Source organism: Manis pentadactyla, chromosome 14, assembly GCF_030020395.1.
Source record: "Manis pentadactyla isolate mManPen7 chromosome 14, mManPen7.hap1, whole genome shotgun sequence".
NCBI lineage: Eukaryota > Metazoa > Chordata > Mammalia > Pholidota > Manidae > Manis > Manis pentadactyla.
In genome coordinates, this window is record NC_080032.1 from 22,879,576 (window position 1) to 22,905,756 (window position 26,181).

The 26,181-nt window shown below is 47.2% G+C and overlaps 3 protein-coding genes across 25 annotated transcripts in view; 1 reads left to right on the plus strand and 2 right to left on the minus strand.

Annotated features, from left to right (window-relative positions):
• Positions 1-371, minus strand: part of IFT81 (intraflagellar transport 81) — a 192,928-nt gene extending 192,557 nt beyond the window's left edge. For 3 of the 4 annotated variants that reach the window (XM_036929260.2, XM_036929255.2, XM_036929259.2), the window contains exon 1: positions 185-343. The gene's annotated coding sequence lies outside the window, so the exon portion shown is untranslated. Of the gene's footprint in view, positions 1-184 lie in introns of all 4 variants that reach the window. The other variant, XM_036929264.2, reaches the window with a different exon arrangement.
• On the plus strand, positions 371-25,698 carry P2RX4 (purinergic receptor P2X 4). Of its 4 annotated transcripts, none has more exons than XM_036929290.2 (12): positions 371-510; positions 4,252-4,399; positions 6,947-7,018; positions 7,130-7,202; positions 7,642-7,738; positions 10,741-10,821; positions 10,927-11,068; positions 11,154-11,290; positions 13,456-13,549; positions 13,703-13,768; positions 14,059-14,154; positions 25,403-25,698. In XM_036929290.2, exons 1-12 carry the CDS (start codon positions 377-379, stop codon positions 25,433-25,435), a joined length of 1,173 nt encoding a protein of 390 aa, XP_036785185.1. In that variant the 5' UTR covers positions 371-376; the 3' UTR covers positions 25,436-25,698. The 4 variants fall into 4 exon arrangements, with proteins under 4 accessions (XP_036785185.1, XP_036785184.1, XP_036785186.1 ...); XM_036929289.2 differs by lacking the exon at positions 25,403-25,698 and adding an exon at positions 20,468-20,655; XM_036929291.2 differs by lacking the exon at positions 25,403-25,698 and adding an exon at positions 14,669-15,226.
• CAMKK2 (calcium/calmodulin dependent protein kinase kinase 2) overlaps positions 4,884-26,181 on the minus strand; it is a 64,644-nt gene continuing 43,346 nt past the window's right edge. For 6 of the 17 annotated variants that reach the window (XM_036929269.2, XM_036929274.2, XM_036929284.2 and 3 more), the window contains 3 exons: positions 23,450-23,550; positions 22,880-22,922; positions 21,226-22,089 (listed from right to left, as the gene is read on the minus strand). In XM_036929269.2, coding sequence (XP_036785164.2) covers positions 21,784-22,089; positions 22,880-22,922; positions 23,450-23,550 — 450 coding nt within the window. In that variant the 3' untranslated portion in view covers positions 21,226-21,783. The other 11 variants (XM_036929276.2, XM_036929282.2, XM_036929275.2 and 8 more) reach the window with 8 other exon arrangements.

Here is a 26,181-nt window from a genome sequence, read left to right on the forward strand (position 1 = left end):
CCCAGTCCCACAAAGGGATCATTCCTTCCCGAAGGGGAGGTCACCCCTCGGACGGAGTCTCTCTCGTTTTGCCCAGCCCTCTCGAGGCGGCCACTGGTCCCCAAAAGGGAGGTCATTCCCCAACTCCACAAGCCCCTAAGAGGCTGGGGCGTGACCACCACCCCTCCAAAGGCGTCACTCGTACCCGTCGGGGAGGCCACGCCTCTGCCCGAGCCACCCGCGAGACGCAGCACCTCCTTCCGGGCCCGCCCCGCAATAGGTGGAGCTCGAGCCGCCAGGCCGCCTGGGCGGGGCTCCCGGGCCCGGAGGGGGCGGCCGGGCGGGCAGCCAGCCCTGAGCTCAGAGCCCGGCGGCAAGGCGGCGGCGGGTGCGGGCCATGGCGGGCTGCTGCGCGGTGCTGGCGGGCTTCCTGTTCCAGTACGACACGCCGCGCATCGTGCTCATCCGCAGCCGTAAAGTGGGGCTCATGAACCGGGCGGTGCAGCTGCTCATCCTGGCCTACGTCATCGGGTGAGCGCGGCCGCGGGCGCTGCCCCCGTGGGGGTCCGGGGACTGGGATGACCCGACAGCCCGAAGCCCCCTGCTGTGGGTCCCAGCCGTGTTGCTGCTCCTCCTGGCCACAGTCATTGGGTGAGCCCCGTGGGCACCCTCGGGGGCGGCAACCCGAGGCCGGGACCCACCCCTTCCCGGACCGTACCCCCGGGGACGGGCTCCGTTTGCGTCTCCAGGTCAGGAGACTGCTTTGATGTCGTGTTTAAGGGCAAAGCCTGGCTAGACCTTCATCTTCGCCATGCCTGCTGCTTGTGCTTCTGACTCTTTCCATCATGTTCTTTGGCTGTGGGCGGCTTTGCCCTAATGTCTCAATCTTTGCTCTTCACTTCTCATTCTAAAGATCTGCTGACGGAAACCAAGGTTTGGAATTTCTGCCTAGTTTCTTTTGGCTCTGTGGCTTCTGGGCCTTTCCTTTGAGCAGCATGTGGTAACCCAAGATAACAGAGAGATCACACTTCCAAAAGGCATTTAAAGTTCACTTCCTTTGCTCTGTGGGGTCGTTGGGACTTTTTGGCACAGATACCTACTGTCACCCCCATGCTGTCCTCTTAGGCTTATCCATACCCTGCCATGCTCAGTCCTCACCAAGGGCTTAATTTTAATAGCGTGTACCTGTTACAATTTAACAACACTGGAGAGAGGTTGAAATTAACTTACCAACTGGAACCACTTTCAAGGTGCCGCTGGGGTTGTACAGTGTCTAACAGCCGCTGAGCTAACAGATGTTATCTGGGCCATGCTTTATTTTCGTCAAAGGCCTATTGCTGTAGTCTCCAACATTAGAACCATTTGGGAATTTAAAAAAAATACTGACTGCTGGCTCCCATCCCTGGACCTTTGATTATTATGGAGTACGATCAACTCCCCAGGTGATTCTGATGTGCAGCAAGATTTGGGGACCGATACTGATGTGCAGCAAGATTTGGGGACCAATGTACTGTTTCCCAAACCTACCTGATCATGCAAAACTCTCCTGAAGAATTGTTTTAAAATGACAGCTCCCCTATTCTGAGGTGGATCTTAGAAGCTGTTAACACTTCCAAGGAAATTTGCACAATCCAACAGGTTTGCCTTCTAATATCTATCAGCCCAGTAGTGGTAGGCACAAGACAGTTTTCAATAATAGGGCTTCCCAGGCATGAATGCTACATCAGAACCATCTGGCCTATGGCCAGGTTTGGACTCATTAAGTTACATTATGTACCACCACCACCAATTCCTTGTCCACCAGTGATTGTGATGCACCCTTAAATTTTGAGCCCCTCTCTAGCTGGTTAACTCAACTCACATTGCTGGTTTGGACTGGAAGCATTTGGAATCAGGAGCTCCCACACAACTTTTCCTTTTGGCTTTTATGCTCATGGGAGGATCAGTTTACATCTACGTTAGGGTATCTGTACTGCAGAAAGTATCAGTATCTGCACTAGTCCCATGAGGCTATTGAACATTTGACATGTACCTACCCCAAACTGAGATGTGCTATCACTATAAAATACACCAGCTTTCCAAGTCCAAGACAAAAAACAAAAAAAGTAAAAATCAATACACATTATACATTAATACATGCTAATTTTATTGTTAACATTATATTGATAACATGTTAAATATATTGATATATTGATAACATGTTAAAATATTTTGGATATATTGAGTTATATAAAATATATTGTTAAAATTAATTTTACCTTTTTTTTTTTTACTTTTTAACATGGCTACTGGGAATATTTGAATTACATATATGGCTCATGTTGTATTTTTGTTGGGCGCTGTAGCTTTCTAGGGTTCCTACGGAGTGTTCTCTATTTTGATCATGAAGATTTTTAAAGTATTAAATGCTTTTATCCATCTTGCAATGAACAAAACTGACTCAGGATATGAATTAAATACTTTTTTTTTAAACTTTTCTCTTAACTTCCTGATCCAGTTCATCTTGGTGAAATTATGGTCTCTTTTCTCGTAGTGACCTATACCAATCTTTCCTAAAAAAGACACTGAAAATGCATTTCTGTTATCTACTTCTAAGTCACGTGATGAGGAAATAGTTAATCCATAGTGATAAGTGTGAAACTACGAGTCTGCTGTTTGGCAGTCACTGTACTCTGTGGTAAAATAACGGTGACCTTCCTGCTCCGAGCTTCTGTGTGTCCAACTAAAATTAAATGGAAGTTTACATTGCAGGTGAATTCCTAGAACCCCTGAAGAAGAGGACTTGTTAGGGGAAAACCCCTCCTCTAGGATGGATAATGAATTTGGAGACTGCTCTGACCAAACCCATCAATAAGTAACCCAAACCAGTGGTTTTCTGAATTCTCAGCATCTAGGGCTTATGAGGAGGGGAGAGGGATGTTAACAGTTCTTGATGCTAGGTATAATGCCAACAGTAATACACACTGGTAGATGTTAAATGACAGCTCTGGTGGGGAAGAGTTCTGATTTGTAGTACGGCCAATTTCTGTGGTGTAAATACTCCCATCATGGCCAATTTCAGCCTACTCATGGTGACTCAGAAACATTGTTCTAAGCATTTGACATGCATTAACTCATTTAGCCTCACAACAACCCTGTGAAGTCCTGTTATCATTCCCATCTTCAGGATGGGAAAAACTGAGAAACTGAAACAGAAGTTAAGCAACGTGGCTGTCATTATGCCTCGTAAGTGGTGGAGCTGAGATATGAACTAAGATTGGCTTCGGTCTGTGTTCCAGGGTCCTAACCACTAAGGAATAATACCTTTAGATTTTTAATTATTCAGACTGGTAGTAATGCCCACACTTCAGAGGAGAGAAGCATACACATGACCTGAATTCTTGGGAAAAAAGTAAGAAACTACTATAAAAAGTTACTTGAAGGTGAGGTGGGTGAATTAGTTGAAGGGCATAAAGACATACAAACTTCTGATAACAGAACAAATTAATTGATGGGATAAAGTACAGCATAGAGCATATAGTCAATAATAATTTAATATCTTTGATGGCAGATAGTAACTACACTTATCCTGGTGAGCATTTAATAATGTATATAACTGTCCAATCACTATGCTGTACACCTGAAACCAATATATTATATATCAACTATATGTCAATTTAATTTTAAAAAGTCACTTGAATGGTGAAATTCTCCTTTTTAGAGGGAGTATAGCATGGGGCAAGAGAAGAAGCTTCAGAGGTAAAAGGCTTGAATTCAAATCTTAGCTGTGTGATCTTGGGCATGTGACTTAACCTTTCTGTGTCTTGGTTTCTTCCTCTGTAAAGTGGAGAATGATGATCACATCTGCCTTATAAAGTCATCAGGATTAAGTTAGTTAATACATATAAAGAGCTTAGATCAGTATCTGGCACCTAAAAGCTCTCCAGTGATAACTTATAATTTTTATTATCTTGGTGATTCTGCAGGTCATAGCACATTAAAGGTGCTCAAATATCTAATAAAGACAGCATACATTGTGCATTGTCTTTATGCTGATCACTGTGCTAAGTGCTTTACCTGCATCACCTCGTTTACTTCCCACAAATTGCCCTGTGGTTTAGGGGCTATTATGCCCATTTTGCAGAAGTGAAAATGGAGCCCCCAGAAGTTAAGCAGCTTTTGCAAAGTCACATTATTAGTAAACGTACGACTCTGGCTATCAGAGGCTCTCCAGTGTCAATTCAGATTTACCAAATCTTAATGTCCATGTAAGAAACCTGTTTTATTTTGTAGGTGGGTGTTTGTGTGGGAAAAAGGCTACCAGGAAATGGACTCTGTGGTCAGTTCAGTTACTACCAAAGCCAAGGGCGTGACTGTGACCAACACTTCTAAACTTGGGTTCCGGGTCTGGGATGTCGCCGATTATGTGATTCCAGCTCAGGTATGCTTCCCACTATGACTTCTGTCTAACACTAAAGTTTCTAGTTAGCTCCATTCACATTACTGTCTTTGCACACTGGATTAATAATTGGCACGGCTGGAGTTCTGATACCACCATACTTATCAGCTTAGTCCAAGAAAGCAATACAGACAATCTTTTTGGCTCAAGTTCTAACAGGTAATATTCAATCACCTATGTTTCTTCAGCACTAAAAAATGGCTGGCTCAATCACAGGAAGTTTTCCATATGGATGTCATGGTCTGTCAAACTCTGAAGGATGAAAAAGCAACTGTTTTAAATCCTAGGAAAAATTCAGGTGGAAATATCACCTTTCCACATTTCGTATTTGCTTTATTGTTGTAAATCACATAAAGTAAATATTTTCAGACAATGTAAAAACTTTAACAGCAATTAGAAACCAAAAGCCAAATCAGAAGAAAACAGACATACCTGCCTAGGATTTCATCAGGAACAAAGGTAAGGAAACAAAGTGTTTGATACAGTGTCCTAGTATCCAGTATGTAAATCTACAAAGCTCCAAGTTAAATATTGACTCTCTTTAGCCATGGCAATGGCTGTGGTCCACAGCCAGACCTGGCATATCCCTCCAGATGGTTTACCTGCTAGGATGACTAAGATGACCAAGTGCAGATAAGCTGCCAGCTCCTGGCTCACAGCTTTGGGAGGGAAAGCAAGGACTTCAGACTCTGTCTTCAAGTCTGTTCATTTTTCCCCTGCCTTCTCAAGAGAAGGGTCTTGTGGGATGCACAGAGAGAAGACAGAGGTAATGAACAATAAGGTCAAATGGAACAGGGGGTTGTAGTTTGATGAAGGTGGGAGGTCCTGTTGGCATGTACCTGTGTCAACCAAGAGACCTCTGCTGCCCATGAAGGCCTGGCCTCACCCTGGCTAGCTCTGGGAATATCACAGTCAGTCTCTTAACTGGAACCAAGGAAGGATACAGGCTCAATGCTTCTGCTCTCAGCTGAAAGGAACATGCAGCAACCCTGGCTCTGTCTGATCTGGGCTGGGGGCCGTGTGAGTTCCACAGAGCTCTCTTCACCAGCTTTCATGGTGTCCTGCTTCTCCAAAGATGGAACACAAACATCTCTTTGCACCACACCTACTTGGCTCATCTCCAGACTGAAAACTTCCCTAAACTTAAAATAGATAAGAAATGGGAAGCACAAAGTAAATGATACTGAATTATTCTTGTCTAACTCAGGAGAGTCATAGAAACAACCTTCTGTAAATACCATGTGAGTGGTATGTTTGTTTATGGGACACCTGGGAACCTGACAGAGATGCCACATCCTCATACCTTCTCTCGTGGCCCATTTCCCTGTCTCCCAACATGGTTTGTTGTAGGCCTTTCTTTGGAAGATGTCACCTATTCCTAGAGCTTCTACCACCTTGTCAGACCTGGGGGTGGAAATGTCTACAGACCCTTTTAACTGAGGGAAAACTTATAAACCATAATATTAGCCATTTGAAAATGAAAAGTTCAGTGGCATTTAGTACATTCACAATGTTGCATAACCATCACCTCATCTAGTTCCAGAACATTTTTATCATCCTGAAAGGAAACTACATACTCATTAAGCAATCATTCTGCTCTCGCCCTGTCCCCGACCCAGGCAATCACCGATCAACTTTCTGTGTCTATGGATTTGCCTATTCTAGACATTTCAAATCAGTAGAATCATACAACCTGTGGCCTTCTGTGCTCTTTGACTTAGCATCATGTTCTTAAGGTTCATCCACATTGTTGCTTGTGTCAGTATACTCATCCTTTTTTATGGCTGCATCATATTCCATTATAGGATAGACCACAATTTGTTTATCCATTCATCTGTTGACAGACACTTGGGTTGGGTCCACCTTTGGGCTATTGTCAATATTGTAAGTAATGCTGCTATGAACATGCATATACACCAGTCCCCCCTTATCTGTAGTTTCAATTTCCATGGTTTCAGTTACGCATAGTCAGAGTCCACAAGCAGATGATCCTCCTGATGTATAGTCAAAAGGTCAATAGTAGTCATTCACCTCACTTCATCTCATCATGCAGGTGTTTTATCATCTCATATCTTCACAGGAAGTGTGAATACAGTACAGTAAGATATTTTGAGAGAGCTTACATGCATATAACCTTTATTACAGTATATTATTGTAATTGTTCTATTTTATTATTGTCAGTCTCTCACTGTGCCTAATTTATAAATTACACTTTACCATAAGTATGGAAAAAACATGGTATGTATAGGGTTCAGCTTACCTGTGGTTTCAGACATCCATGGGGGGTCTGGAATGTTCCTCCATGGATAAGGAGAGATTACTGTACAAGTATTTGTGTCCCTGTTTTCAGTTGGGCTACAAGCTCTCATAGGAGAGAACAAGAGACCTAAACATCAGTTTTTGTTTTCTGCGTGGCATGTGGGAGAAGTGAAAGGGACTGTCCTATAGTGAACAGGTGGCTTTCTTTGGGGCTCTGCTTCACTCCTCTGAAGGTAACGTGGCATTCCCTCCCCTCGGCCCGCTCTGCAGGAAGAAAACTCCCTCTTCATCATGACCAACATAATTACCACCATGAACCAGACCCAGGGCTTCTGTCCTGAGGTAGGTTGCTTCCTGGGGAAGAGCCACGGGCCTCACTCTCCCCTGGGCCATCTGCCTGTCCTGCTGTGCTTTATGCAGAACTTGTTTTCACTCAGCATTCTCTTTTTCCAGGTTCCAGATAAGAACACTGTGTGTAAATCAGATGCCGACTGTGCTTCTGGCTCTTCAGGCACCCACAGCAGTGGTACGACATGTGGCCGTGACCCCACAGTAGACACAGCCTGGGGAGGGTAGCGCCCAACCAGACTGCCTCCCTGTGGGGCTTCTCTCAGAGAAATCTCTGGGGTAAAGAAAGCCCCACATTCCCCAGTTCTTTCAGAAGACCCTGGGTGAGCCTCATGTCCAGACTGGGATTCCAGGATCCTCTTGACAGTCACCTCTGTCACCATATCCCAGAAGCCATCCCAGATCTTGCCTTGTGCCGTGGCTGGGCATCACCGTAGCCCTGCCCAAGCCTGGCAGAGAGGTGGCTAGGACTCAGACCTCCAATTACTGGAAACATCCCAGAATTGGAATAGCTCAAGATTGGTTGCATAGGATGCTATGAGGAGCTTCCATTCTCAACCTCACAAAGGTAGAAAATAGGAGACCCCTGTGGACCTGGGTTCCCCTCAACCCTGTAGGAGTCGCAACAGGAAGATGCATGCTGTTCAATGAGACTGTGAAGACATGTGAGGTTGCAGCCTGGTGCCCGGTGGAGGATGACACACTCGTGCCAAAGTAAGTCCTGCCGAGGGAAGGAAGTGCCCTAACTGTGGTTCTCAGGGAGTTTAAGGCAGTAGTGTGTGGTATGTGTGGTGACATTGTCCTCTCGGTGGCCATGTGTATGTAGTAGGTCTTCCCTAGGGGTTCTCAACCACAAGACAGCAACCGTCAGTGGCAAAGTGGGCTGCAGTTTGTCACTCATAGTAAGGGCACAAATGACTTCATCCTTATCAGACTCTGTCAGTTGCAAGTGACCAACAGGAAACCGTTCTCAGTGCTTCAGAGTTCACATGTGCAAATACAAACACAGTGGGCAGCTTATTGCTCAGCTCACCACAGGAGCCCAGTGTGGTTAGATCTGGGACTCAAAGGACAGCTTCAGACTCTCCACTCCTTGACTCTGCTTCCCTCCACGTTGGTGTCATTTTCCCAGGAGGCAGCTCTGGGCTTATGTCCCCACAGGGCCAAATCGCTCTATCCAGTTGTCCATAGATTCTAGACCTCTCCATCATCACATGTTCAACCACAGCCCTCAAGCCATTGCCACAGCTGAGGGATGGATTTTGCTTATCGGCTCTGGCCTGGGCCATCTGCCCACCTCTGGAGCCCGGTGCAGTCAGCCCCAACTAAATGACACAGGCTGAGAGTTGGAGGGGGGGGCGGCTTCCAGAGAAAACTGGGGACTATACTACCAGAAAAAAAAGGAAACAGATGCTGGGCAGGAAAATAATGTCCACTGAAGCATGTTTTATCAACTAGAGCAGGTTTGAGGTTGCCCAAGAATAACATTCTTCACAATCATAATTTGCTCTGCTTTGAGCTAGTGGAGTTAGAGACAATGCTCTCAGAATTGCATACAATCCCGGCCTTCTTACCCAGAGTTCAGACTGAGGCCCAGATAAGCCCTGGAGAGCAGGTAGCCATGTGAATCAGGTTTTTTGCAACAGAAAAAAAGAACGTTCAGAACTGCTGATTTTGAGATTGTCGAGAGCGGCAGCTCAGGCAAGGGAAAATACTAAGAGAAAAGGAATCCTAGCATTTCAGAGCTGGAAAGGATCTTAATGATCTATGCTGTCCAGTGTAGGAGACACTGGCCACGTGTGGCCACTGAGCACTGGGAATGTGGCTGGGCCCAAAATGAGATGTGTGTCAGGCAAAAGGTACTCCAGATTCCAAAGACATTTATTTAAAAAAAAAGAATATGTAATATCTCATTAATATTGTATGTTGTTTACATGTTGAAGTAATATTTCAGATGTATTGGGTTATTGAAAAGTTAATTCCACTTTTCACTTTTTATTGTGGCTACTAGGAAACTGAATTACAATGTGGCATGTGTCTGTGTCTCAGTACATTTTCACTGGACAGTGCTGTTACTGGTCTGACCCAGGGTGTGACTTTTAAGTGTACATTGATGCATGAAGTAACATTGAGGCACATTCCCACTAACGTTCTCATTCAGCCCCTTATCTTCTTTCAAGGAGGACATCCTGGTCTTGGGTGCCTTTAATACCTTTCTGTCATTTACTGGTTTCCATTTTTTACAAAGAACAAGCCCCAGCTTCAACACCTTGGGCAGACAATGTTAACTACAACTTCTGGTAACATTGTTTTGATTTTGTTATATTTATTTGAACAAAGACCTCTGACTTGTAGCAAATGACATTTTGTACAGTCATGATGGAAAGTTTCATTTCAAAATGAATGTCAAAAAAGTGAGTTGATCCTAAAGGAAAAAAAGCCAAATGTCCATCAACAGATAAAGAGATAAATAGACCATGGTGCCTTCAGACAATGAAATATAAGTCAGCCATAAAAAGGAATCAGGTCCTGATACAGGCTATGCCATGGATGGACCAGGCAAACATGATGCCGAGTGAAAGAAACCAGACACAAAGTGTCACATAGTGTATGATGACTCCATTCATTTGAAATGTCCAGGTCAACAAATCCCAGGAAGACAAAAAGTAGATTGGTGGTTCCCAAGAGCCGGGGGGGAAGAAGAATAGATAGTAACTGCTTAATGGGTATGGAGTTTCCCTTCAAGGTGATGAAAATGTTCGAACTAGATAGTGGTGATGGTTGTCTGACACGTGAACGTGCTTAATGCCATTGAATTGTACACCTTAAGATGGTTAATTTTGTGTGAATTTCACCTCAGATTTTTTTAAAAGGTGAGTTAATCTTCAAGCCAAGTATTGTATATGAGGTCCACAGTTGTGGGGGAAAGGTTATGGTTCAGAGAATGACAGAAGTTGGAAAAACTCTGATATAATCCATCCCTCCTGGTACAGGGATGAGGAAATTTGAAGCCCTGAGAAGTGGGCTTTATGTGTCAGCAGTGATGACAGGCTAAGCGCTCCTCATTGTGTGGGCTTGCCATTGACCTTGCTCCTGTGTCTGAGTTGGGAAGACCACTGATGTTGTTTATAACTGCAAAGCTTCCACCTGGATCAGGGGAGGCCTCCTATACCAAGAGGTGGGCCTACAGGGCTGGATTCTCCCGTAGAAGTCGACCAAGAGGTGGAGTCCTCTTGGGGGCAGATTCAACTCATATTGTCAGCTAGGAACTCCTGGGCACTTAAGAGGAAGACACACACTTTTGGGGAACTTTTGAGAAGAGGTCAGGATCCACCTGTTGGTGAAACTACCTTTGCTTTGACTTGTAAAACCAGATCCATTGGGCGTTCCTTTGAGAACACCTGAGAGAGGCAAGCTGGGAATGATTTCCAGTGAGCCTCTAGGCACATCTTTTCCTTAGGTATGCCTCAGGCTCATAAATTCCCACTGCCTTGGGCAAGAGGCCATGAGAAGAAGAAACCAGAAGCCCTGGTTTACAGACTCGTTTCTCAACCTAGTAATTTTGAAGGGGAGAGTACAAAATGCTGGAGATGTTTCACTTTGTTCTTGACAAAATGATATTTTAAGACGTGTATACATATGCTTTTTAAAAATTTATGTACATAAGTGTACATAGATTTGTACTTTTATTAACAGTATGTTATGATTTTTTCCAGACCTGCTTTTTTAAAGGCTGCAGAAAACTTCACTCTTTTGGTTAAGAACAACATCTGGTACCCCAAATTTAATTTCAGCAAGTAAGTGGTGGCCAGCTCTGTGAGTTCACCAATGTCTTGGGAGAAACTTCTGACTCTTCTTTGAGGTTTTCCTTGCTTCTTTTTTCTGCTTCCTTCCAACTTTAGGAGGAATATCCTTCCCAACATCACCACCACCTACCTCAAATCTTGTGTTTATGACGCTATAACAGATCCCTTCTGCCCCATATTCCGTCTTGGCAAAATTGTGGAAAATGCAGGGCACAGCTTCCAGGACATGGCAGTTGAGGTAGGCCTGTGTACTGGCTCTTCTAACAATCTTGTTCTAGAATGGGCTTTGAGGAAAGCTTGCTCTCTCTGCTCTCAACCTCCAGGGAGGCATCATGGGCATCCAGATCAACTGGGACTGCAACCTGGACAGGGCTGCCACCCACTGCCTGCCCAAGTATTCCTTCCGCCGCCTGGACACCCGAGACACAGACCATAATGTGTCCCCAGGCTACAATTTCAGGTATTGAAAATGGCACAAGCCTGGACCCATTTCACATGTGTTAGAGGGTGACAGTGGCTGGATCCCTCCCCAGTGGGCCCACCAAAGCCCAGCACTCAGGCAGCCCCCCAGGGGCAGGTGGGAGAGGGTTCCAGGCAGGGCCTCATGCCTGTAGCATTCTGGCCCATGGGAGTGCTCCTTGCCTATTCTTGCCTCGAGAAACATGTCGAAACAGTTTCATTACGGAGCAGCCAAAGGGGCTGGCTGCTTTAGCTTCCTTAGGGCAGCCTCAGCCAGGACCTCTGCTCACGAATTTTACGGAGCAGATAAGCTTATGGGCCTTCGGAGCCTGAACCAGGAATTTTGTTCTCAAAGACTGAGTCTGTCCCCAGAATCTCCAGGGTACAGGTGATCAGGTTTGGGGTCAGGAAAGGCCCCCGCTGGTACGTCCCCGCTGAACATGCTGTATATTAACTCCCTAGGGGGCTATGACAAATCACCACTATCTGGGGGGCTCGAAACAACAGGAATTTATTCTCTAAGTTCTAGAAGCCAGAAGCCCGAAATCAAGGTGTCAGCAAGTCCAGGCTCTTTCCCTGCCTCTTCCAGGTTCTGGTGGCTCCTGGCCATGCTTGGTGTCCCTTGGCTTGTAAATACATCACTCCTGCTTCTGCCTGTGTTGTCACGTGGCCTTCTTCCCTCTGTGTGCATCTTGTGTCTCTTCTTTTCTTACTGGATTCAGGGTCCTCCCTCTCCAGCATGACCTTATCTTAACTAATCACACCTGCAAAGTCCCTCTTTCCAAGGAAGGTCACATCCACAGGTTCAGCTTGGACATTCGAATTTGGGGGACAGTGTTCAACCCAGGACAGCCTGTAATCTGATGGGAAGCACCAGGGTCATGTATGCCACTTCAAGGAAGCTAAATCCACAGCCACGTACATCTTTGTTACATCTTTTATCCATTTTGTCCCTCTTAAAACTAGGCCCAATGGGGCCCCATGAGCAGGTCAGTAGTGCTTTTGTGTAGCACTTGTCTCCCTCTAGTGGTGATATGTGGAATCAAACAGAGGATCAAGAAATGTCTAATTGCAGGATCTGCTGTCCTTTTGAACCATATGGTACACAGATAATAGGGCAGATATTTAATTTTCCTGGTAAGGGAGTTAGATTTGTACTGCTCTTTGTCTGTTGTCACACAGTTCTTGTAGAAAGCACTGGAAAACCTCATGCTCGGGTCAGAACCCCAGAACAGAGAGAAGCTGATGGGACCCTCATGAGGACACCCATCCCCCTGAGCTCCACCAGCATCAGCCCCACCTGAGTTCCCCAGACCAGGCCTACCACACAGCAGCTGTGAGCCACAGATCCCAGGCTGAGGGCGTAGTCTGCTGGTGGGCCTCTTGTATAACCCAGGGGAGCAAATGACATGAGGTGTCACCCTGTACCCTTCAGCCATCACCTCTGTCCCGCAGCCACCTCAGCGCCCGGCCATCACTGGGCTACTTCCTGTCTCTCTGGATTTGCCTCTTCTGGACTTCCATATAAATGGGACCATACAACATGTGGCCCCTGTGACTGGCATCTTTCACTTAGCAGTATGTTTGTTTTTCATGGTTCATCCATTTTATAGCATATTTCAGTACTTCATCTCTTTTTTATGAACAAATAATATGTTGTGTGGCTAGACATTTCATTTATCCATTCATCCATCAATGGGTCAGTGGTTCTTAAAAAAAAAAAAAAATGTCCAGGGCTGATGCTGAGTTTTGTGGCCAGCTCAGGGCCCCCCACCCACAAAACAACAGAGCAGTCTTAGAGATTGCTTCTGGCTGGCCGCACTCTGTTAGTGGCCAAGGTCTCCTTGAGTAAGTCAGGTGGCTCAACTATATCAGGAAGGACGTTCAGAGCACAAGGTTCCAGCTTAGCCATAGGGCAGTGGTGGTGCTGGGGGTGGTACGCAGTGCTCCATATGCCCCATGGGCCTCAGTGCCCTCCTGCTGCACGGCACATGTTTAGCCAGGAGAGGCCCTCAGGAACTCTTGTGTCATTGCCAGCAGGCAGAGCAAATCCTCAGCCAGCAGCAGCTCCACGAGGGCCTGGGGAATCCTACTTTAGCACCCCTAGCTCAGGACTGGGAGGGAAAGTGCGACTGCCTGTCTCACGCTGCCCTCTGCCTTCCCCAGGTTTGCCAAGTACTACAGTGACCTGACAGGCCCTGAGCGTCGCACACTCATCAAGGCCTATGGCATCCGTTTCGACATCATCGTGTTCGGAAAGGTACCTGACCTGGCCACCAGCTCCTCTCTGGGCCCTCGTTCAGACCCTGCTAGTCTTCTCCTAGGTTGGCCAGGGACAGAGGCCTCTCCCTACCCTCCATCAGCTCCTGTCACCCTGTAGCAACTTGTTTTCCTTTTCTCCTGTCATTTGCAGGCTGGGAAATTTGACATCATCCCTACCATGATCAACATTGGCTCTGGCTTGGCACTCTTTGGGGTGGTGAGTTTGGCCTCTCTGTTCACCCCTGGGACTGGGCCTCCTCAGCAGTAGTCAGCACAGCTGGTGCCCTGGTTCTTCCGCTTGACACCAGACTTGCCTCTAGACTCAGTTCTCTGGGCTTGTTCCTCTTGCCCCCACCTCTACCCTCCCTTCTCCAAGACTGTGCTTCTCCCAAGAGATGAGGAGCCTTTCCTTTCTTTGAAAGGTTCCAGGCTTCGAGGGAAGGGACACACACAGCACAACGGGCTAACACACCTGGTTCATTCTTTCTCACCCTGCGCCACATGCAGGCAACAGTGCTATGCGATGTCATCGTCCTCTATTGCATGAAGAAAAGATACTACTATCGGGAGAAGAAATACAAATATGTGGAAGATTATGAGCAGGTAGGCCTCTGCTGAACTCCAGCAGACAGGAGAGTCCAAGCACCTTACCTCACCTGCCTCTTGTTGCAGTAAAAACCCAGAGTGCTGGGCTTGTCCAGGGGAGGCCCCAATACAAAGTTGGTGCTATTTGGTGTCACAAACCACGTAGTCACAGGCCACTCTCATCATCTGTCCCTAGACCACCTGTACTAGTATTTACCTCATGCTTTCTTTCAGGTCTTACTCTTTAGTTATGATAATGGTTACTAGGACAAAAGCTATGTCCATACACTACTAAAATACACCTTGCACAGCAAGAAGGGTTGGGTACCATGCTTTGAGACCCCTGCACTAGGACCAACTCAAGTATACTCGGTGTGAAGGGCTGCCCAAAAGTCCTCAGGGAAAGCCTGCCTCTTGCCTGTCCCAAGTGGTCCAGTGGCTATTTGCCCCGATTTGCCTGTGGGCAGCACATGGTGGGTATACATTTATCTGTAAGCATGTCAATTAACCATGAGCAAATCATTCTTTGCAGGGCCTTGGTGGTGAGATAGACCAGTGATGCCTACCCCACAGCCCTCATCAGAGCATAGCAAGGAGGAAGAAAAGGCTGCCTGTCACCCCAGAGAAAGTTCCAGGCTGAGTCTGTCTCCAATTCACAAGAATTTCAGGGTTTCTCAGCTGCTCCCGTGTTTTTGTGTGTAGGGTTTCCATAGTGTAGCACTCTACACAGTGGGTTACCCTCTGTTCTTGGCTGGGTCACCTCTGCTGTTCCTTCAAATGGGGATTGTTGGCCCAGGGGCAGTGATCTGGGGCCTTCTTCAGGGCCAGCTGTCCTCAGAAGCTCCCATCTCCAGCCCCCTCTGAGACAGTCCAGTCCTCTTAGGCCTGGCAGCTCTGTTCAAGCACTTTATAAGGAAAAGAAGGACGCCGGGGTGTGGTTGTTAGACCTTTAGCAGGCCTGGGCTGCTGTTCCTCTTCCCATGACCAGAGACTTCTTCCATGTAATCACAAGGCAGATTCAGTGTTTCTGCTTTGAGAAGAGGTACCAAGATGATTGAGGACCAAACATTAAAGCACATTATTTTCATAATCTTTCTGTGGTTTCTTAGCATGAGCTACAACTTTCCTCCCTTCCTTTTTACTTCACCAGTAAATCCATTTGTTGTCCCAGTCACTGTGCTGAGAAAAGGTTCCTGAAGCAGTCTGTTGCTGGAGCTTAGGCATTTTTTCCCCTACCTTAACCTTCTCTTAAAGGCCTAAGAATTTTGATCTCCATTAGGTTGTGTTCCTATAGAGTTTACAAGATGTTTTTTCTGTAGTGGCGTCTTGTCTTACCTGTATACATTTTTACATAAAATTGTGGTACTATACTATAGGGCACACAATTTTAGGCCACACGAAAATGGCTCATCCTCCTCACTCCCCTTGCTTTCCAGAAGTCTCCTACCAAATGCAGCACCACCTACACCCACCTTGCCACTGATTTGAAATGTTAATGGAGCTATTTCTAGCTTCCCCTTCACACCAACTTAATTCTGCATCAAGTGTTCAGGGTCTCCCTAAAGAAAGCAGCTCATCCCTCCCCCTTATCACGACTTCATTTCCAAATAGTGAAGAGAACATCTATTTCAGAAGTGCACTGCTTCTGCTGGATGAATGACCAACCTGGGCTTTCCTTGCTTTTGAGGGGAAAATAATTTACTGAACCCCTGTGAAAAAGCTCTGATTCACATTGCCTTTTTGAAAAGTGCCTGAACACGTGGGTCAGATGGAGCTAGGGTTTTTATCAATGGTTGATTATCTTCCAGGCTAAAGAGGGACAATTGGTGGAATAAGGGACTTCTTTTGGCCTCTCTTTTTCTAATGGAATTCTGGGGCCAGCTGGGGTGAGGCATGGGAGTGGCATTGTTATTCAGCTACACCTCCACAGGCCCAGCACTCCTTGGTGCTGCTTCAAATGGGGCTCCTTTGATCTTGCATCCATGGTTGGCCTCCCAGGAGTCTCTGAAACCCCTAAAATTCTGAAAGTGATGCACCCATGGACATTTCTTTCAACTTTCATCAGATTCTCCATGAAGTCTGAATAGGAACACCTGCTTTTGACTCTTAAAGGACAGTATTTCAAAGTTATGTTTCTGCAGTGATGGAATAGGAATCTCTCTTTCTGACTTCATCTGCTGTCCCTTGATAACAGAAAACTGCTGTTCAAAGCCAGTAAAGCAATGCCATGGGCTAGACTCACATTTAGAATGCGGGGAACCCTCAGCCCTTAGTCTGGAGAAAGCATCAGTTCTAACACAGTCTGCACACACACATGAAAACCACAACCACCAGGGCTGTGTAGAACACAATTTGCTGACAAATTCAGAGCCCTTGGACAAGTGACTTAACTTTCCTGAGCCTCAGTTTACAGGTGCTGCTCCATAAATGGGGTTAATACCTACCTTGTGGGGTGAAGTGTCATGTAGCATGCCTGCCCACAGAACATGGTCAATGCGTGGTTAAAATGCTCCCGAAGCTGGTCACCCATTTGGTCTCCACCAGGAGAATCTAGCAGTTGCTTCCTGCCAGAGCAGAGCTCAACCCAGAAAGAAGGTGGGTCAACTGGGGAGTTTGTTTACACAAGGCCTGGGAATCTGCATTTCTAACCCACCTCCAGGTAGGTAGCATTGATGATGCTGGTTTGGAGACCACACTTTGAGTAGTGAGTTTCTAGGACATGCTTAAAATTAGAGATGAAAAGTGTAATGCTGAATACATTAGCCCTGACTTGGGCATCTGATCTTGCCGTCAGCCTAAGGAAAGAAAACAGACATAAGGACAGATACCTAGACAGTGCTAACTTAAATAACCAACCAACAAAAACATCCCAAAGAGGAGCAGGCTTTGCATTATTTTGCTGTCTGTTTATTTCAAGTTTACAGAGAAGCTTAATCTGTGGAAAAACACCAAAGGCTTATGTTTCTCTTAAGTTCATGTACATTTAAGTGATAAATACACAGTATTTAACTTTGTACACCTGATAAAAGGAAAATGCATAGTAGAAAGGATCAGGAATAAAATAGAAGCATCGGGCATTAAATCAATCACAGAATAGAAAAGTCAGCAGTCTCATGAAACTCAGATGGTAAAGCTAGAGAAGAAGGGAACCGATGACCTTGAAACCTTCCCTAGCACCTTGGAAGCAAGTGGAAGTCACAGCTCTCCCCCCCCACCCAAAATGAAGCTCCACTTTGGAAGATGGGTAGGAGCAATAGGCTGAGCCTCTGTGTTTAAATGCACAGGTGTAAGCCTCCTTATTCCAGAAAGACTTTGCGGATGGGAGCCTGAACTCATGGGAAGGGCAAGACCAGCAGGGAAGACAGACTCTCCAGCCCCAGTGTCAACAAGGAGCTAGATAAGGCTTTACAGGAGCCACTGGTAAGCCTACGACTAGATGGGGGAAGTGGTACAGGGCAAAAGAAGGTGGGCAGAGAACTTGTGCTTCCATCTAGGCCACAGATACAAGCCACTTGTTGCTTTTACCAAATTGGTTCCTCAGATGAGCCAGCAATGGAAGAAACTGATGGGAAGCCTTTCGCTCACCTAGAAAAGCTGCTCATAACAGCTCCTCCCCTTTCCTGATAGAGCTGGCTTTTGAAAATTAACTGTGCTCCAAGAAAGGGGTAGCTCTAAACACTTTATATAACAGCTCTCTCTGCTTATACTTTTCAGGGGTGGTAATTCGTTCTACAGCTTTCTTTGGTGTTCCTTTGTTTAAAAAAAAAGAAGTTATGAACTTGGGCCTCCCCCCAACCGACCTGCCTAAACAGCTGGGTGCTGCCTGCTTGCTAGCATGCCACACAGGAAATTTTACACACGAGTTTTGTGATGGGAGAAATGGTGTTGCCCGATGCAGCTGTGTAAACACAGGAGGAGGTCTGCAGAAGCCCTGCATGCTGCCCGGCCGCTCTAGGCAAGCCACTTGGCCAGGCCAGAGTCCATACACACAGGCTGGGACTAAGACTAAGGACCTGTTGACTTTAACCACTACAACGTGCTTACTGCAAACTAACCAGACCCCATCTGCTCCCAGAAGGGGTGGAGCCCATACATTTAAACAAGCACAGGAGGGCAAGAGGAAGTACTAGGTTACAAAAAGAAAGCAAGGAGGTGAGATGACAGACACTCCATCAGATGGTGTCTTTTGCTCTTGAAAACCAGCATTTCCTAATACTGTACTGTTTGTAAGTTAGCAAGAAAAGTCTGACTAAACAATGATCAAGAGCTTACGAAGCCTATAGAAGCCAGGAATGCCCAGGCTCTGAATGTGCTGGGCAGGGGGCACAAGGCCTTGCTTCTCCGTCACTCTGCACAGAGTCCTCATGACAATGCTGATCGATAAAAACTACAGGAAAACATGTCCTTCTGAGCCCAGTAACCAACAAAGTCCACAGAGGACTCCTGGGCAAAGTCTTCCAGTTTTCTACCCCTTGAACTTTAACTCACCCACATGTGACTCTGGAAGAAGTCACACTTGAGTTGCAACCAAACTTCCCAATATTATTTGGAAGTCAAAAAGGTAAACCTTTTCTTTCTGGGCGATTGGCCCCTGAGGAGTGCTCTGGGTTTCAACAATCTTCTCTAAAAAGGCACCCCCAAATTTACTGTGTAGATCCTCACAGAGCTTTGCCAATAAGGATGATTTTGTGTTTCAGCTGAATGAAAGTACTTTCTAACTGGTCCTCCAGAAACTGAGTAAGTGCTTCACTGACTACAACAATCAGCTAGTGTTTAGGAGAAAAAAAACAGAACCTTAGCAGTCTCTAAAATATGTAGGTTATAAGCAAACTAAGCTGCTAATATACAGGCATAGATTTTATTGGCTCTAACTTCGATCACATGCCTGATGCCATGGAATATATCCTGGAAGCTCTAAAGGATTTCTGAACTACCCTAGAGTTCAGTCTACTTTGAGAATTGAAAATATTTTTTGTTGTTGTTTATTCTTAAGCCATGTAATGTACATGGAAGTGTAGGATTTCACCCTGAAGTTTTTGCGATTCACTAGAGCTCCAGTCAACTAATTCAGAAACCTGCTTTTGAGTGGCTGTCATAAAGAAATGCCTTCAGTCCTTTAGGTGAAAGGTCTCCCACAACCACCAAATGCCCTTCTAGGGTTGGAAAATCTCCTTTGAGAAGCAATTAAACTTCAAGCCCTTTCCGTTGTCCTGACTAAAACTCTATCCATAAAAAAATGTAAAAGTCCTTCTTATAAATAAGTTGCATTAAAGCTCCCTGCAGCTACTGAGGGCGAGCCCTGCCCTGCCCTGAGCCCTGGAGTCTCTCGGCCCTGGAAGGTGCCACGGTTTGGGGTTTGGGTTCAGGGCTGGCAGGGGGAGTCACCCCCACTCTTCCTCTCCCTTTCAAATGCAAGGACTAACTCTGCGGTCTCAGACCCCTGCTGCCAGAGTTTTCTACCAGTTTTTCATGATTTTCAAACCCCCACACACATTCACTTGGTGTATCTGATGTGGTTCCGAGTTCACAATGAAGGATTTTTGGCATAAAAACGTTTTAAAAAGCAATTGTCCCAAAATGCACGTGGCTTTGGGTCTGCAACTCCTCACACCTGCCCGTTCAGCCAGCCAGTGGCCAAGGTCGATGTCATGGAGTCAAGTCTTTTTTTTTTTGTTCCCTTTAAAACAACAAAGAAAAAAAACAAACCAGAGATGACGGTCAAGGCTCTACACACTTGCTGGGTTTCCGAGGACATGCTGCTATGGCAACGCGGGGGCAGCCCGGGAAGGTGTGCCGCCTGCACGCGAGGCTGCGCGATCCCGGCAGCTACTCCGTCGCCTGGTCAGGCCGCAGAGGATGCATGCGTGCGCGGGGGCCGGCGCCCGGGGTCCCCCAGCTCTCCACGCGGGGACCGCCTTTCACAAGCGCACTTCCTCCTCCCCCACGGGGGCCGGGTTGGGGCCCCGGAGGCTGTCTTCGCTGCCTTGCTTCCTGCTCACCGAACAGAAAACCATGTTAAGAGCCGGGGCAAGGCTGGCACAGCCCTGAACCTGTGTCTCCCACATTCCCGCACCACCTGGGATGTTTTATGCTTGACTTTCCTCTTCAGATGCTCTCCCCCGTTTTTCCTGCTTCCATAAAAGTTTTAAAGGAGACTTTGTGTCCCTTCTGTAAATGGAAAACCAGTATCATTTGCCAAAAATAGAAAGGAACTATAAAAATAGATGCAAACTTATCTGGGTAAAATCATCCCACATAAGTAGCATGCAGCCGGCTTTGGGGCCTGTTCACTGAGGTTCTTTACGTGTTTCTACTCCCCACCACCCTTTAGGCTAAGACTGAAGAGTTTTCAGTCACCAGAAGGTGAGCTTCTTGGGGCAGTGAGCAGGACCCACACATGGCCAGCTTTCCGAAATGGTTGTCAACAGAAATGCCCCAGCAGACAGGCACAAGGGACACCTCAGACAAGAGAGAAGAGCCCTCCTCTTGGCGATGTGAGTGATCAAAGCAGAAGAGACCAAGTCGATGGGAGGAAAAGTGTCCTTGTGCCCTCAGAGGCCATTCCAGAAGCCCCCGCCAGCTAGAGCTGCCCAGGACGAGACGCGGGCAAGTGACAGAGATGTGAGGGTAAGCCCCTGAGAAGAGGTCCAAGAGGTGGAGGTCCCCAGCCACCACCAAACCAAGATCACCCCTTCTACAGGAAGTAGTTGGGCTTGCCACAGGACTAATGTCCACATGCCCCGGCCAGAAGCTCTGCCCTGTACAGGATGGGAAAGTGGGATATCTGTATATTCCTAGGAAGAAACTCTTTGTTTAAAAATCACACTCATTGGCTTTTTATGTTTCTACCAAAGAATAGAGGTCAAATGTCCTGGGAAGGAGAGCTGTAATGAGGTGTCAAATCAGGCCCTCAATTTCTGGCCTAGCTTCTGGCTCATACCTGTTGGCTCCGGCTGCAGACAGCTGGCAGACCTCTTGCCCACCTCTGGCCCAAGGCCTCCAACGACTGAATAAGCCCTACAGGTTCCAGAGTGCTGACCATTTGGGACCCACAGTGAGAGCAGTCCCCAGGTGCTGCTGGGACTGTAGGTGAGGGAAAAGAGGGGCAAGGAAAGCCCTTCAGGCCAATCTCATGTTGGGCGATTTTGATCTTACTGAAAATAAGAAACAAATGACATACTTGCACACAGATGAGAGACAAACCCTAAAACCTGATGTTGAGAAGAGAAAGGCCAGGGCCAGCGCATTAGGCTTCCACTCTCCATCACCCTGTGAGGCTCAAACTATAGGCCAGCAGGGCTGCAGCAAATCAACACAGAACCTGGCAGGGTAAGGCAACCTTCTCAGGCAGTCCACCACTGGCTCTGATTGCTAATTGCTGCTGTGCCTGCTCCAGAAAAGAGTAAATAATCCCCAAACAAGTGTTCCTTCTATATTACCTTGTAAGCCCCTAACTCCTGTGGAATGGGTGGCCCATAAATTTCATCTCATAAACCAACTCCTAAGAAATGGAAATGGCTGCCCCTTGTACAGGAACTGTTCACAGCAGCATTAATCATTTGTGAGAGCCAAAACACGGAAATAATGTCCATCATCACCTGATGAATGGATGATAAAACGTGGTCTATCCATACAATGGAATATAGTTCAGCCACAAAAAGGAATGAAGCTCTGACACATGCTATACATGGATGAACTTTGAAGACATGATGCTGAGTGAGAGAAGTCACAAAAGGCCATATGTGATTTGCATTTATATGGAATGTCCAGAATGGGCAAACCAACAGAGACAGAAACTACATCGGTCGTTACTGGGAATGGGGGAGTTGGGAGTGATAGCTGAGCATTCAAGGCTTCTTCCTGGACAGATGAAAATGCTCTAAAATTGCCTGTGGTGATGGTTGCACAACTCTGTGAGTAAACCAAAAACCACTCAATCATATACTCCAAAGGCTGAAATATATAATATGTGAATTAACAAAGCTGCTCTTAAAGTACAGAAATGGCTGTCTACAGCTCCCAGCTGAGGTGAGGTGGTGAGTCAGGCTCTAGCCAAGCACTGGGATGTCTACCCTGCCACAGGCACTGGGGGTACGAGTGGCAACAGGGATGCCAAGTATTTGTCATCTCAGTCCTTCAATGACAAAAATCCTCATCTGTCTGGAGAGGTGCTGGTAACACCGACCTGGATGTGTTTGGAGGAGGCATGGTCTATGGGAAAATGTTCGGGTCTGCCCTAGGGGCAGAGAACTCACACTCGTTTGCAGCAGGCTGAAGGGCACGGACTTTCTAGGTCTTAACCCATCAGAGAAGAAAGAGCGGTTGCTGAAGAGCCCCTCAGGGGAACCCCAGAGCACAACATGCCTGACCTATGCTCTGACCACACAGGCCCAGAGCAGGGGCAGCCTTGGGGTCCTGTGACACAGCTTCAATGCCATCAGCGTGCACTGAGCATATGTGGGTGCCAGACTGGGTCGTAAGACCTGGGTGAATTCACAGGCATTCCGGGTGGAGCGCCATGCACCTGCAGCCCCAGCCCACATGCATGACCTGCCGGCAGGTCCTAGCCCCTGGATGCCCCACGTTTTTATCCTGGGTCTAGAGGCCTAAGTGGGCCTGGCCACAGCAACGGGGCTGGCAGTAATCTCCGGCCTGGTTGGGGGATGCCCGTGCTCTGCAGCTGCCCCCACCCCCAGGCCCCTGCAGAGGCTACAGCACAGGCAGGCAGGCAGGCAGGCATTACCTTGGGCCCAGACAGGGGCTCACACTCCCTGGTTGGTTTTTTGCTGGAATGGCCAGAGGGGAGGGAAAAGGGAAGTGAGCGAGGGACAAGGGATCCACGAGATGCCCGTCCCCCATCCCAGAGATACTCACACCCCAGACACCAGCTTCACAGAGCTGTTGCCAGGAAGATTATGAGTAGAACGTCTCTGCTGTGATGTGCAAGGTCCCATGGGTGAGACTAGCCTTGCTTACCCATCACAGGACTGAAAATCCCACAGTCAAACACCCATGCTTCTGGGCCACAAAAACGCTGTCAAGAGGCCCCCCACCCAGTTAATGTGCAAGTCCCCATGAGAGAGGTAAACTGCCAGTGTGAATTAGTTTTCAGCAAAAGGAGGCAGGCTCAGCCCAGGCTGGGGTGAAACCAAGACCAGCAACTGCTCCATTTCCCTAGTGTGCCTGGTGGGTGTGGCCTCAGTCTTTCTGGACAGTCTCTGCTCCAAGGACAGGCCCAGGCAGCATAGGCAGAGCAGGGCTGTGCTGCATTCAGCCTCCAGCTCCTCAGCCAGGTGGGCAGGGGGACACTCACGTGAGCAGGTTTCCAGGCGCTGACAAGGAGCGCTCATCCCGTCGGCTGCCCTCAAACGGGTTCCCAAAGGAGCGTTTCCGAATCATGGTCTTCACCAGGATCTGAAGAAGAGAGCAGGGGTCTCAGCCACCTGGGGGAGACTTCAGGCAGTATCCTCCCATGCCACTCCACAAGTGCCACCTCCCTCCTCCTTCACTCTCAGCTTTCTGCCATCTCCCAGGGCTCCTGGTGACAGCAGGACTGTGAGAGACACTGAGTAGCATCCCTCCTGCCTGGGACACAGCCGCCAAAGCCATCACCAAGTCCGACCCATCTGTTCCCAAACCTTCCACAGCTCCCTGGCGGCTGAAAGGATAAGATCCAAACTCCTGGTCTAATGTTCAAGGCCTGTCATCACCTAGTCTTGGCCACCCCCTATCCACAGAGGACCATATGCTCCAGGAAAGCGGGCCTGCACTGTCCCTCCAGCACACTTGGTACCACCTGTTTCACCTGAGCCATCGCTGGACATTCCCCGCCTGGTCCATCAACCTCTCTCACCTTCAAGGTCAAGCCTTTATTTTTGGAGAAAACCATCTGTGACCACCCCAACAAGAAAAGAACTGTTGCTTCCCAGATATAAATCAGGGGAAGGGGGAGCTGAGATTGCTTTTAAACCTAATTTACACAACATAAAATTCACCATTTTAAACTGTACAATTCAATGGTTGTTACTGTATTTCCTATGTAATTTCAGAACATTTGCATCATCCCAAAAAGAAACCCCGTACCCATCAGCTGTCACTCCCCATTTCCAAGTCCCCCTTGCTCCTGACCACCACCAATCTGCTTTCTGTCTCTGTGGAGTTGTCTATTCTGGACATTTCATATAAATGGAATCATATAGTATGTGACATTTTTACAGCTAGCTCCTTCCACTCAGCATCATGTTTTCAAGATTCATCCATGTTGTATCAGTACTTCATTCCTTTTCATGACCATATCTTTTGTATGGCTATGCCACATTTTGTTATCCATTCATCCACTGGTGGACATCTGGGTTGTTTCCACTTTCTGCCTCTTATGAATAATGCTGCCATGAACATTTGTGTACAAGTTTTTGTGTGGACATGTTTTCCTCACAAAATGTTTTCATTTCCCTTGGATGTACACCCAGGAGTGGAATTATTGGATCATATGATAACTGTGTTCAACATTTCAAAGAATTGCCAGGCTGTTTTCTACAGTGGCTGTAACATTTGACACTCCCACCAACATCATACATGCATACTGATTTCTCAGGGGGCTGCATTTTAGTCAAGGATGGGAAACACCTGTCCAGGTCTAAGGAGAAAACATCCCTGGACACTGAGGATGACCAGTCCATAGGCTGGTGTGGAGAGCTTAGAGATCCTGAACGTCCTGAGTCTGAGAGGCACTGAGGGTTGGCTTATCCATTGCTGGGAACAGGAACTCTTTGGTGCCTGACATTCCCACCCCACCACCCACTTTAACACAGACTAGGTCTGAAGCTTGGTTGGGAAACACTGGCCTGAGGAGCGGATCCTTTGGGAGAAGGAACTATCCCTCATCACCTCCCTTGGCCACTGGTCAGTCTCCCGCCTCTGTCTCCCAGTGTTCCACCTCACCCCCATCAATCTGCCTCCAGCCTCTGAAACCCGGATCTGATTCCCTCACTCCCTGACTTTAAATGGCTCACCCAAAGGAGTTTGGAACTTATCCCATTGCCTGCCACGGAGCCATGGAAGGCTCTGCAGCAAGGGAGTGACCCAGTCACCTTTGGTGATGCTTTGGGCTGCTGTATCCTGTGCAGAAATTTTCAGGGAAGTAGCCTCAACACTCTGTAATGCAGCCCCCTGAGAAGAGGCTCTGGTCCCCAGCCCCCTTCAAACAGGGCCTGGTGCCTCTTCAAGCTGTTTCATATATTGACTTAGCTTCTGAATTTTTTTTAAGGGTTTGCTGCTAAGAAGAAACGTAAGTGTTTGAAGAAACACTGATTAACTGAAAGGCAGAAACACCCAAATTCCATCAGTTGAAGAATGGATAAACAGTGTGGTCTATCCATACAATGGTATATGAGTCTGCCATAAAAAGGAACAACATGCTACAATGTGGATGACTCTCTAAAACATGATGCTAAATGAAAGAAGACAGACACAAAAGGCCACACAGTGTATGAGTCCATATATAGGAAATGTCCAGAGCAAGTATATCTACAGAGACAGAAAACAGACTGGTGGTTGCCACAGACAGGGGCGGGGGTAAGGGGGATGCGGAGTGACTGCTGATGGGTGTGGGGCTTCTTCTGAGGATGATCAAAATGTTTCAAGACCACAGAAATGCTTATTGCACAATACTGTAAATGGAATAGATGCCCCTGTATTGCTCACTTTAAAATAGTTAATTTTATGTAACATGAATTCTATCCCAATAAAAAAAGGAAAACACTGACTCAAGAGAATGAAGGGGCCATGCCCCCTTGGCAAAGCACTCACGGTGCCTCCCTTGCCAGGGTGGGTGCTCTGTGTTTCCTGGAACACCCCAGGCCCTTTCCTCTGGGCCTTTGCAGAGGTCCCTCCTCCTGGTGAGACTGTCCTGCCCTGCTGCATCCCTAGCCAAACCAGCCAGCCCTTGCAGCCCTCAGGATGCAGTGGAAGGAGCAGCTGTGCTGTGTTCACCTCTGTGGCCTAGTGCCCGGCACACACTGTGTACCAGGAGGGGGCCTGGATGTG